This window comes from Pollicipes pollicipes, unplaced genomic scaffold (genome assembly GCF_011947565.3).
Source record: "Pollicipes pollicipes isolate AB1234 unplaced genomic scaffold, Ppol_2.1 Scaffold_7231;HRSCAF=8579_pilon_pilon_pilon, whole genome shotgun sequence".
In the NCBI taxonomy this organism is placed as follows: Eukaryota; Metazoa; Arthropoda; class Thecostraca; order Pollicipedomorpha; family Pollicipedidae; genus Pollicipes; species Pollicipes pollicipes.
In genome coordinates, this window is record NW_023597034.1 from 104,040 (window position 1) to 116,920 (window position 12,881).

Genomic DNA, 12,881 nt, shown 5'->3' on the forward strand with positions numbered 1-12,881 from the left:
GACCGGTCTTCGGACCCGTCAAGACCAGTCTTCGGAGCCGCTCCGACATTGATCGGCCCGGCTGTGCGTCTCTGCGGACTTCATTAATCAGTCAGTTTACACACGCCATTCTCCCCTGCACGGGAAGGCACGGCACGGTTTCCTCGACAGATGCGTCGCCCGGGTCCGGTCCTTCGGAGCCGGACGCAGACGGAGATCCGCTGACAGACCCACAGCGGTCACACAGGCTCAGGCGCTGCCGGGGTCACGCCGCGGGTCGTGTCTGCCGGGGTCAGACCCCGGTCACCTTCCAGGCCAGGCCTAGTTCACATTCGGCTGATCTTTCGGACTGGAGGTGGCAAAGATCTTTAACAGCTCCTCCCGACCTGGCCGGGGTCATCCCAGGCCCGGGATCGTGCCAGGTCAGGTCACACGTCCAGATCGTCGTCGGGATCCTCCTCGTCCCAGTCGTCGGCGGCGTCCGGCTGGTAGAAGATCTGACCTCCCGACCCGGCCTCCTCCCGACCCTGCTCCGGCCTGCGGGCAGAACGTTGGACGACTCCAGTGCGACCTCGAGCCAGACTGCCACGGAAGCAACGGCAGCCAGACTGCCACGGAAGCCACAGCAGCCAGACTGCCACGGAAACCACGGCAGTCAGATTGATACGGAAGCCACAACAGCCAGACTCCGCGCTACAAATGTACGTTGAGAGCAGTGCCGTCCTGTTGTAAAGGCAACAACGACGCAACTAACAGACCGTGATCCCCAAAATGCGTGGAAAATGTTGGGCCGCTCCACTAAGTCAAGAAATAGCCACCAACGGGGCATTCTCGTTTTCCATGGCGGATTAACAAGCAACAAAAGGTTAGAAATGAGCGACGCCCATAGCATACACATGAAATACAACTTGTCATAGTGAAACATGACTGCCGGTGCAATTACAACTGTCATTGATTGAAACCAACTCTTCACAACCACGCAAGTGTTTCAAAGTTTACTGAATACAACAACGCCAAAGAAGCATTTAAGGGATTGGGCTAACTCAAGGTTTTTAATTTTAACTGCCCAAAATATTTTAATTCCAAAAGGCCGTTTTGCACAGGCTGCTCGGCAGGCGCAGGACAAAGGACATGCCCCTTATGCCACTTTTTGTTCGGCTGATGACGCCATAAGCCATGATTTAACGTACTGGTGTAATGCAGCGACCACATAAGGTACGAACCTGCAATAGGACCCATATAAAGCCAAAACTAGAGGCATATTGAAGCATTGAGGGAGAACAGCTGGTAAAACTATACAATCTGAATTTGCAAAACATGACGCTCTCTGACATACGTATCCAAATATTAGTCTCGATTAATATAACGTCCCTTAATGGCCGAAAAATGATTCCACCACTATCAAAACAAGAGTGGATGCTGAACCTTATCAGCTTACGCGCACGTTGTCTTTGCTCAGCTTGCCCGGCACATCAAACACGAATAGCTACGGCGACACAGGGCCTGGTTTCAAAGGAAGCCACCAACCAGCGCACTTCTGATTCCCCACGCATGAACAAGCGCTCCATAAACAGCTTGGATTTGTACTTGCAAGGCCTTTCGGAGGATGATTTACGACCCACATTGTTTGCCTTTTCCGGTCCATTCACTCGCACGTGGTGATTAACAAATGCGCAGTTTCGTAGTTTGGTTTGATGAAACCACGCCCTGATCTACCTGCGAACGTGCGTGTGCTACGCATGCAGGACCTCAGCAACGGCCGGTCGGAAAAGGCCGAGATGCGGCCGGGTGGCGGACAGTGGCGTCGATCTACGTCACGAGCCTGGGCCGCACCGCGTTTGCGGGGGCCGTCAGTAATGCTGAAGGCATGTCTGTGGAAAGTATCCATTAATTACGCCCCGTCCGGGGCGACGCCGAACGGCCTTGCGGCGCGGCAGGGCATCTGCCAGCGGAGCAGTGCCGCACTGGAGACTCACCTGAGGTGAGGCGGCACGAGCCGGGCCTTATCTGAGCTGGGGCAGCACCAGCCTGGCCTTATCTGAGATAGGGCAGCACGAGCCGGGCCTTATCTGAGCCAGGGCAGCTCGAAACGGGCCGTATCTGGTATAGGGCAGCAAGAGCCGGGCTTTATCTGAGATAGGGCAGCACGAGCCGGGCCTGACCTGCGATAGGGCAGCACGAGCCGGACCTTACCTGAGGTAGGGCACCACCAGCCTGGCCTTATCTGATCCAGGGCAGCTTGAACCAGGAGGTATCTGGTATAGGGCAGCAAGAGCCGGGCCTTACCTGAGGTAGGGCAGCACGAGCCGGCTGCGCGCCTGGCGCTCCTGCTCCGACAGCTGCAGGCTGAAGGTGGTGAGGCCGGTGGTCAGCTGGGCGGCCGGATCGGGACCCGGACGCTGCACAGGGGCGAGTTGGGGCCGCCGCGGCTCCACGCGGGTCACCTGCAGCCCGGTGTCCAGGACCACCCGCTCCTCCTGACGGGGACACGGGGAGGTCAGGACCAGTGACAGGGGTACAGATAACCTGCAGCCCGGTGTCCAGGACCACCCGCTCCTTCTAACGGAGACACGGGGAGGGGGGGGGGGGGGCCGTCACGACAAGTGATAGGGGGAAAGACCACCTGCAGCTTGGTGTCCAGACACACCCGCTCCTTCTCATCCGATCACGGGAAGCCAGTGAAACAATGACGGACACTGGGCCGCAAGAAACTGACCGCAAGAACAGTCTAGCACGTTCATGAAGTCATCACAGATACAAAGCATTTGATCTTTGAATGCATTCTCACAACTTTCGACATGTTTTTACCTCAGCAATACATAGATTGAATGATTGATTGACATTAGGGGATGGAACATATCAAACGCACTAATAACGCCCATCTGTTTGTAAAGCCATTTCTGTCACGTGCATTCCCCATGCAAACAGTTCCCAAAACACCTCATCCCACGTTTGTGGCTGACGTGGCAGCGGCCTGGCGATCTATGCCGCGCGCGCGCCGCTCTGCGCCCACTGTACGTACAGCCGTATCGACCTTGCCGGTCCTGGAGCGGCAGGTGACGCTGATGGCCACCTCGCGTCCCGTGCCCTCCACCGCCACCACGTGACTGGCGTAGTGGCGCAGCTGGGCCAGCCACTCCTCACCGATGGCGTTCTCACCCACCGCCAGCACCATCTGGTGGCCTGGGGCGGGAACAGCGCGTGGTCAGCGCCATCTGGCGGTCCGAGGGGGAACGGCACATGATCGCGAAATGTTGGGGGCGAGCAGTTTAACAAGTCGGTGGGTGAGGTTTTAGTTATGTCTGTTAGCATTAGCCCAAATGAACTACAAGGAACGAAAAGATGACAAAAATACTGCTTTGTGCTCGCTGTCAACCCGATAAATAACACTTAACATATGGCAGTGCTCACTCGTCCTTCAAAGACCACTGGCTGGGTCAGATCCCAGCTCACCTCTGGCTGTGGCCCGCTGCACCACACCACCTCACCCCTCGCTGTGATCCACTGCACCACCCCAGCCAGCTCTGGCTATGACCTGCTGCACCACCCCAACTAGGCCTAACCATGACCCACTGCACCACCCCAGCTCACCTCTGGCTGTGACCCACTGCACCACCCCAGCTCACCTCTAACCATGACCTACTCCACCATCCCAGCCCACCTCTGGCTGTGACCTGTAGCACCACCCATGGTCACCCCCAGCTGTGACCTGCTGCACGGCTCCAGCTCATCTCCGGCCATGACCAGCTCCACCCTCATGCTGACCTCTACCCATAACTTGCCACACCATCCCAGCTCACCTATGGCCATGACCCGCTGCACCAGTCGGCAGAGTCGGCCAACACCAAGCCAATGCGCCAGACACGAGGCATCCTCCAGCACCATCAGCTGTGCAGGCAGGCCAGCGGCAGGCACAGCTGCCTCCAACTGGGCGGCCAGCTGGGCAGCCGACCGCCAGCAGCCTGGCTGTTCATCTAGCGGCCGGCAGCTGAGCAGTGGCTGGCCAGGCAGCTGCTCCGGCCGCTCGCCGCTCGGCACGAACGTCACGGCCACCTGCTGCTGCAGCCGGTACAGCACGTACCCCAGCAGCAGCTGGTGCGAGCAGCTGGCTCCCACATCTGTGGGCAGCAGCACAGGCTGGTGGAATCTATGTCTGAACTGTCTGTTCTGTGCTCATACATGAACCACTCCCCTAGGCATGGTGTGAGGTATGGTATGTGAAGAAACTTTTTGAGAGTGGTAAAGTTTAACTTTGACCATGTCACACTGAATGTGGTGGAATTTAATTAATGAGTCACGACAGATGACCACAGTTTCACATCACGTGATACAATACTTGAGGGAAAAATAGCTTTGACTGTGTGAATGGCTGATGTAGGGTGTGGTCTGTCACTACAACAAAATGTTGTGCAAAGCACCTCACAAAAAATAAAGTGAAGCATGCTTTGGGTTAATGACCACATAAAATATTTTAATTCCCAAATGACCATGATGCCCCTCTCTCTCCTCCCAACACACAGAGATGGACCTTATCTTGTACCAGACATGAGAGCTACAGCATCAAAAGAATAAATAGTGTAAAAACTGTAATGCAATCCTGAGGCATGGAGACATGCATCATAGTGTCATTAATGAATGTTTCTAACTCCATGCTGCAATATCATTATGCCTTTCCTCATACTGCTTACTAATCACCATGACCATCTTGCTAAACAAAACAGCAAACTGCCAGGTATCAGCACCAAGTACATATCACAGCCCACAAATAAAGCACCAGCCAACCCACAAAATTAACTTGGCCTTGAAGATCCAACTCACCAATAAATAATACTGATGATCCATCTGGTTTTGCAGACAAGACTTTCTCATACATTGTGCTTCCACGAGTCTAGTCCTGCGCTGAAGATTAAGCTGGAACCATATAATGATGTCACTGGACAAAGTGCAACATGTGTACTGTCTTCATCAAATGGTAGCAAAGAGAAAACATTCCATATCAACTTTCCATTTGCAACACACCTTCACTATGTGATGAAATCTGATCTGCACCATGGCTTTTAAAAAAGCCTAATGACACCAAATAATGTATGCTAGTCTACACAGTCACAGTCCAAATGTGTGTCAGTTTAACGGGACATCACACATTACAACGCTTTCATCTGCACAATACCAATACTTTCTATTTAATTGATTGCCTCAAATGTATCTGAAACCAATAGCATGGCCATACATAAAATAAACATGCATGGAGAGGAGGGACTTCCATGACACATCACCAAAATATAACAAAGGGAAGGAAGATTTTGGACTGCACAATGTGTTCACTGTTACAAATCGTCAAAATACCTTCTTGATATTACAGAATAATCAGGGTGAGGGAGGTTCTTCTCCAAACACAATTGTTACCACAGGGAGGAAAACATGGAAAAAATGCAGAGGTTCTAGTCCAAGCACATGTGTTACCAGGGGATGAAAACATGGGAAAATATAATGTTGCATATGAAGGACCCAACATATAATAATACATGCATGTGTATTCCTGAAATTATGGAAGGGTTGGAATGGACATGACTCTCTCACCCCACTTACGTGGAGCAAGCACCTGTTTTTGAATCCTCATACGCACATCTCTACAAAAAGAACAGTTAAACATTTTAAGAGCAAAAAGCTTTAATGTTTAATGAGCCTGTTTAAGCCTACGCTTGATATGCACTGGGCGGATATCATTTATGACATTCCTCACTGAATCTGCCCATCATTTGAGACTGTTTGGCCACCGGACCGGGAGCTTGACCAGATCGGGACCAGCGATACAACTGACCTTCCATTCCTGATCACTACAAAGCAATGCAAAGTTATACAGCGCTGCACGGGTTAATAGGTAAATATTGGCACCTGGTCCCACACTTCGTAACATCTCACCGTGATTGTATCAAAGAATAGTTACACTTGCCTTGCGCCCGCCGCTCATGCAAGTAAGTGACGTCATGGCAATACCATAATATACCTACAATGAAAAGTAATTACAATGCTTTACGTAGTACGAATTTGATTTAGCGGGGATATTCAAATTTCAAGTCTACGGCATTATGATAGTCTTCTCATCACCATCTTTAATATTGAACCAGTGCTGATGGTACTACGGGGGTGCCTAGGGATGAATGGTGCTGTCACCCACCGGATGAATGGTAAGCAATACAAATCGGATGTGGGATATCTGTCAATGCATATGGAACTGTAGTATGTGGGCTCACGCGTGACATTATCATCCCAAGGTCATTTTGAGACGAGTCCCACGAAGCCCATAGCCCCACCTCCAGCATGATACGTAGAGCCAGGTCAACCCCGCAGGGGCACCGGGGTCCCAGCTCCGGTAACGGGGTGAACAGCGCAAGCTGCTCCCTCTCAGGGCGTAGCGACCCTGCCGGTACGTGAGCTCCCGCTCCTTGTCTCGCCGCTCCCCTCCCCACACCTACCCGCTTTTCCCGCATCTGACCCACTCATCACTCCTAATCCTAGTTTTATCGGGGTTTGCCGTGCCCCCTCGCCCGCGTCCCCGGGTTGATCGGATCCTGGTAGCTGAGGGGCGCGTCGTGCGGGTCAGTCGCGGCTCGTCCCAACACTCCACTTCAACCAGGATATCCGGGGACAGCGGGAGGTCCGTGGTGGCCCCACACGGGCCTAGCGGCTTGTCGCTCACGCTGCGACTGGGTGCTTCCGTGCGGGTCCTCCGCTTGGGTCGCCTGGCCGTGCGCAGCGGTTTACGGGGTCAAGGGGCGGCGGCGCTGAACCACGGTCAGGACGGGGAGGGGTCTCCCCGGTTTACCCCTGGCCGTGTGGGAGGCGTCGTTCGCCCCGTATAGCACCGGCGTGGCCCTGGCGGTAACCACCTCCCGAGGGAGTGTTGGGCCGTCCACCAGTTGGGCTCCGTGGTGGGTGGGGGAGCCCCGGTGCCGAACTTCACTGAAACTTGCATGGCATATTATAACCAAAAAAAACCATTCGACCCCCGAAAGGGGAAGGACCACGTTCATAACAGGAAGCAGCGGGGAATCTTCGCCATCTCCCCGAATTTTGGTTTTCCAAGTGACAAGACGAGACCTCGTCTCTCTCGCCGTTTGGAGCGGAATAACAGGGTGTGATCGATTTGGAAATGTGGTTCGGTGCGACAACTTGCGTGATGGAGGGTTAGAGTATAGTTTGCTTAGCGGGGCAGAGGCTGATCGTGCGATGGCTGTCAGCCGAATTCACGTACCGGCGTTCGGGGACAAGGATGGCAAACGAGACGTTTCTGTACCTGTCCGAGTGACACCACACCTGTACAAAAAAAAAAATGCATCCAGGGAGAATAATCAACTACTTGACATGCTGGACGTTCGTGAAGAAAAAGATCGCGACGAGTTGTCTGTGTTGGCGTCACTGCTGCACGTAGGATCTCCACTAGAAAAGGAAGTGGACAACTGCCGACAAATAACAGCATCTTGACTTTCAATCGCCCGGATCTGCCTTCTGAAATACGCGTTGGATACGCATGTGTCAATGCGCGCCTTTTCATTCCGAACCCCATGCGATGCTTCCACTGCCAGCGATTTGGCCATACCAAACAGTACTACCGCAACAAGTCTGCCTGTGGGAAATGGCGCTTCTTCCCGAGCACACAACGGAATTTTGCGATTCAGAGACAGCGTGCTGTGTGAACTGTAGCAAAGACCAGGCTCCGCACACGACTTACGACCGCACGTGCCCAGCGTACGTGAAGGAAAAAGGAATTATCTCGATTAAGACCACTCGCAACATCTCTTTCACGAGGCCAAAACACTGTACGAGGAGAGCCACCCTCGAACATCATACGCCGAAAAAAGCTAAGATCTCCACCACACGTCCGACCCCCCAACGATCAAATGACCGCTGTTCAGTTTGTAGCGCCCTTGAAGTCCTTTGGTCTCTCGGTTGTGTCAACGAACCAGGCGCTGGACTCCAATCTGGCAGCCCTGGATCCCCCTTCCTCGCTGGAGCGGTCGAAGGAGACCGTGCTGCTAACCTCCTCGCCCCCCACAAGGGTTTCGCCATCGGTGGCAGGCGACGGTGGTTGGACGGTGGTTCGGCGTGACCGGGGTAACCAGGCGCTGTCGGCTGCCCTCCTGTCTGCCAGCCCGACGACTAGTGCAACCTTGGCGAGCGCGAGCTCGCGAGCGGCAGACACGCTTGAGCGTCACGAGGCAGACAGGCGCGCCCGTGAGGCAAAGCGGGCACGCCTGGCTGACCAGGAGCGTGCCAAGGCAGCCAACCGGCTGTCTGGAGCGGACCAGGTGACCGCTTCAACGGGGGAGGCCCTCCCGTCGCCCCGAAAGCGTGTGGAGGCTCCCGCAGGCCCCTCCGATCCGCGCAGAGGCCCGCCTATGGGTCCTCCGCCACCACCGCCACCTAGGACCACGACGTCGCCGGCGCCGGCCCCGTTTAGGACGGGGCGCCCGGAAAAGTGTGGTCCGCCGGGGCCGATTTCGCCAACGGATGGCGGTAGTCCCCGAATGCGCCCCGGGATCCGCCCGGTCTCTTTGGGAAACGGTGCTGAAGACAGGACCAGCAGCCATCGGCCGGGCTCTAGCGCTGCTGAGTTCTTTTAAAACATAGCAGTGCTTTTAAAGTCCCCTCATTTAGTCGGCCTTACAGTGGAACTGTAGAGATGTAAGGTCAAGCACCCAGGACTTGCAGACAATTTTAAGTGCGCACTTCCTGGTAGCCGCGTGTCTCCAAGAGTCCAAGTTGGCGCCTGACGCGGCCTTCAGCCTGAAAGGGTACACTACATTCCGCACTGACATGCCAACAGACACCGTTGCTTACGGTGGCGTTCTGTTGGCTGTACACCAAAGCGTACCTACACGGCGCCTGGTGTTAAGAACGGACTTGCAAGCTGTCGCAGCATCGATGAATTTCAACCGCCGCACCATAACTGTCCGCTCTCTCTACTTACCACCTGCTGTTTCATTTTCATCTGGAGGACTACGAGAGTCAGTCTCTCAACTACCTCCCCCTCTGTCCGTTTTAGGCGATTTTAATACACATCATACTGTGTGGGGGTGTGCTTGCACGAACACTCGCGGTAGCCTATGTGAGGCTTTCGTGCGTGACGAAGGTTTGTATGTTTTAAATACAGGAGCGAGAACGCATTTTACATTGTCATCAGGACGATCGTCAGTGCTAGACCTGAGCATTTGTAGTCCGCAGTTGGTACCACACTTCACCTGGGATGCTTCAGAGGACCCCCTTGGAAGTGACCATTTTCCGGTCTGGGTTCGGTACCGTGATGGTACTGTTCTTGGTACGCGAACTCAGCACTGGAACTTGAAGAAGGTGGACTGGAGCGGATTTGGTACCCGCCTAGAAGAAGTATTTTCTAACGATTCCGACTCTGCGACGCCGACCGCGGAGGAATTTACGTCTCGTGTTCTGGACGCGGCAAGCGAATACATTCCGGATGCCCTCGTCGCATCCCTGTACCTTGGTGGAGCGACGAGTGTCGCGACGCTATTCGCGCACGTCGGAGAGCTTTTAGGGCTTTTGACCGGCACAGCAACACTTTAAACCTTTTGGCTTTCAGGCAAGCACGCGCGGCCGCACGCCGCACTATACGAGAGGCGAAACGTGCATCATGGCGCAGCTACGTCAATTCACTGAATCGCCACACGCCGACACATCACATGTATGGGGCCGCATTTAAAGAATCGCTGGATTGCACCCACCAATCTCACTTCCCGTACTGCGAGTGGGAAATCGAGACATCACTCACCCAAGTGATGTCGCGGAAGCCATTGGGGAAGCCTTGTCAGAGCGTTGCCGAAATGGCACCTGCGATCCACGGTTTTTACGACACACGGTTAGTTTTTACGACATGTGAAACTTCGCAAGTTAATTTTCATGCAGATGACATCCCACCATACAACAAGCATTTCACTATCATGGAACTTCAAGCGGCCATTCGCTCACCGCGTAGTGTTGTGGAGGGGCCCGACCTCATCCACGATGACATGATACAGCATTTTCCTCCCCGCATACTACGAGCGCTGTTGGCCCTTTTGAACCGTATATGCAAGTCAGGCAGCTTCCCGCCAACCTGGCGAGAGGCCATAGTAGTGCCTATTTTAAAGCCCGGGAAAAGTGAAACAAACGCCCTTGACTACCGCCCGATCGCCCTTCCATCCTCGCTTTGTAAGCTCATGGAAAATGTGCGGCTCTCGTGGACTTAAGAACGTCAAAACTTTTTTACGAATGCTCAGTGCGGATTCCGTAAGAACCGGAGCACGACTGACCACATCTTAACTCTTGATACCGCAGTGCGGCCGGGTTTATTAGCAAACGCCATACCGGCGCCATCTTTTTTTAAATAGAAAAAGCTTATGATACCACGTGGAGGCATGGAATTATGATGAAGTTACTCGATTGTGGCTTCCGCGGTCACAAGGGAAAGTTTTTACAAAACATTTTTGACTGACAGATTCTTTCGGGTGCGTGTTGGTTCTTATCAATCCGACAGGTACCCACAGGACAATGATGTGCCTCAGTGCAGCGTATTAAGTGTCATTCTTTTCGCAGTGATGATAAACGACATAGGGGACACGCTTCCACATGGGATCAGCCGTTCTCTGTTCGTAGACGACTTTGTTATTTGGTATATCTCATCGACCACTCGCACGATAGAGCGACAGCTGACGCTGGCTGTCACACGTCTGGAGAAGTGGAGTGTGCTCAGCGGTCTCCGGTTTTCTACATCGAAGACAACTGTAGTTCATTTCTGTCGTCGTCGCCGTCACTGTCCTGATATGGAAGTCAGGCTGTATGGGCAACGCGTCGCCAATGACAATACTGCGAAATTTCTCAGTATAAGATTTGACCGACGCCTAACATACCGTGAGCACATAAGAAATCTCCGCGACAAATGTTTAAAAGCTCTTAACATCCTAAGGTGCGTGGGACGTACATCATACGGCACTGATAGGACACTCTTACTCCTATATCGTTCCCTAATTCGTTCAAAACTTGACCGCCGCTGTTTTATCTATGACGGTTCATCAGACCTGATCAAACGTACTCTGAACACGGTGCATTACGCCGCACTCCGTATCGCCACAGGGGCTTTTCGGACATCGCCCATAGATAGTCTGCTGGTGGGGGCTCACGAGCCCCCACTAGCATTGCGAAGGCAGATGCTGGGACTGCGCTACACGTGCAAGCTGGCGCAGTTCCCAGATCATCCCACCTACAAAGCAGTGTTTTCGCGTAGCTTACGAAGGCTTGTCCTACGTCAGCAGTCACCAAAAACTTCTCCCTTTTGTGTACGAATGAGAGAACTTTTAGACGCGAGCGGCCTCAACCTACGTCGTGTCATCAGACCTAAACCCATGAAGACTGCTCCTTGGGAGCTAGCATCGCCAAGAGTGGATGTTTCGTTATCAAACATGCAAAAGCAACGCGTTCTCATGACCGAAGTGTCAGTCGCAGCCTTAGAGCAAATAGTCTCCTCTGACGCATACGTGATGACTTATACGGATGGTTCGAAAACGGATGCAGGTGTAGGGTGCACTTTTGTGTGCGGATCCACAACACGGTCATTCACACTGCCTTCACACGCGTCGGTCTACACTTCCGAGCTTATAGCCATCAGCAAAGCTCTCTGTTTTATTGAAGTGGACGATAGCAATCTGCATTTGATTCTTTCCGACTCCTTGAGCAGTCTCCTGGCTGTTGGCGGCTTTTCCTCGTCGAATCCATTGGTCCAGGACATTCAATTGCGTCTTAGCTCACTGGATCGAGCAGGAAAACGATCGTACTATGCTGGATCCTAAGTCACGTGGGGATATGCGGAAATGATCTTGCTGACGCGGCAGCAAAGCGCGCTACGACAGGGACTAGAATTCCTATAACACCACTACCAGCTCAAGACAGGAACCCCGCAGTGTCGTTGTTTACGCAGAAGCGATGGCAGTTCCACTGGAACTCGCTGAGCACCAAAAAGCTGCAGTCCATGAAACCCCGTATTGGACTATGGCATTCGTGTTTTCGGGACAATCGGAAGGAAGAAGTTGCTCTTTGCCGGTTGCGCATAGGCCACACGCATGCTACGCACCGTCACCTACTATTGGCTGGCGACAAACCATGCTGCAGTCGGTACTCTGACCCGCTGACCGTGCATCACGTATTGGTCGCTTGCCGTCACCTTACTGCAACGGAGCGCAGTTTTTCGGACGCCACGTCCAGAGTCGCACGCTATGTGACTTTTCAGGGGATTCTTCACCCGCTGTTGAGTTTGGTAAAGTGCTCCAGTTTCTTCGCGCTATAGATTTCCCAGTAAACTTTTCGTCATGATACTAGGCCTGATCATCTAAGTCCTTTAAAGTGACTTGATTGATGCACTTGGCTGATTCGCGGCTCTGCATAAACTGATAGTTATGGGCGCTGCATGACCTACAGCAGCGGATGCGCCCTTAAACCCCCAAATCATCATCATCATCAGAGTCAGGTTAAGCAAGCATCACTTTACTGGAATCAAATCTGGGCTCGCATTGCTTTGCATGGTCAAGACAAGAAAATGCCTTATTTTCCGTAAGTTGCTGAAATCCAGACAGGTCTAGACTTCAGACCCCACTGGCAGTTACGCCCGGGAGCGTCTGAACCTTGCCCAATGCCTGATCCTCCAATGCACGGACTTCCCAGCACGACAAAGCAGCTCAATGCTGGGCCCACCGTACCACGCCCTTTGCATGTCGTGGCGGCCGCGTGCCATACCGGTTGTGTACCGTGGGGCCCGCACACGCCGGTGGTACGCCGCGGCAACCGTAACACGCCGGTTGTAGGCCGGCACCCTAGCGTGCATGCTGATGACAGCACAAGGACCATCACTAAGACCT

The 12,881-nt window shown here is 53.4% G+C and overlaps 2 protein-coding genes across 2 annotated transcripts in view; one reads left to right on the forward strand and one right to left on the reverse strand.

Annotated features, from left to right (window-relative positions):
- Positions 1-8: 8 nt before the first annotated feature.
- Positions 9-4,873, reverse strand: Elp5 (Elongator complex protein 5; the record flags this gene model as incomplete). Its single annotated transcript, XM_037234217.1, is given in 5 exon segments — positions 9-516; positions 2,266-2,456; positions 3,002-3,162; positions 3,780-4,097; positions 4,798-4,873. Coding segments are annotated over 5 exon segments (834 nt in total). The 3' UTR covers positions 9-407.
- Positions 4,874-6,136: 1,263 nt separating this feature from the next.
- The window catches only part of LOC119109211 (serine/threonine-protein kinase 25-like), an 11,099-nt gene continuing 4,354 nt past the window's right edge, over positions 6,137-12,881 (forward strand). Inside the window, exon 1 of the mRNA XM_037232805.1 lies at positions 6,137-6,167. Coding sequence (XP_037088700.1) covers positions 6,137-6,167 — 31 coding nt within the window. The remainder of the gene's footprint in view (positions 6,168-12,881) is intronic.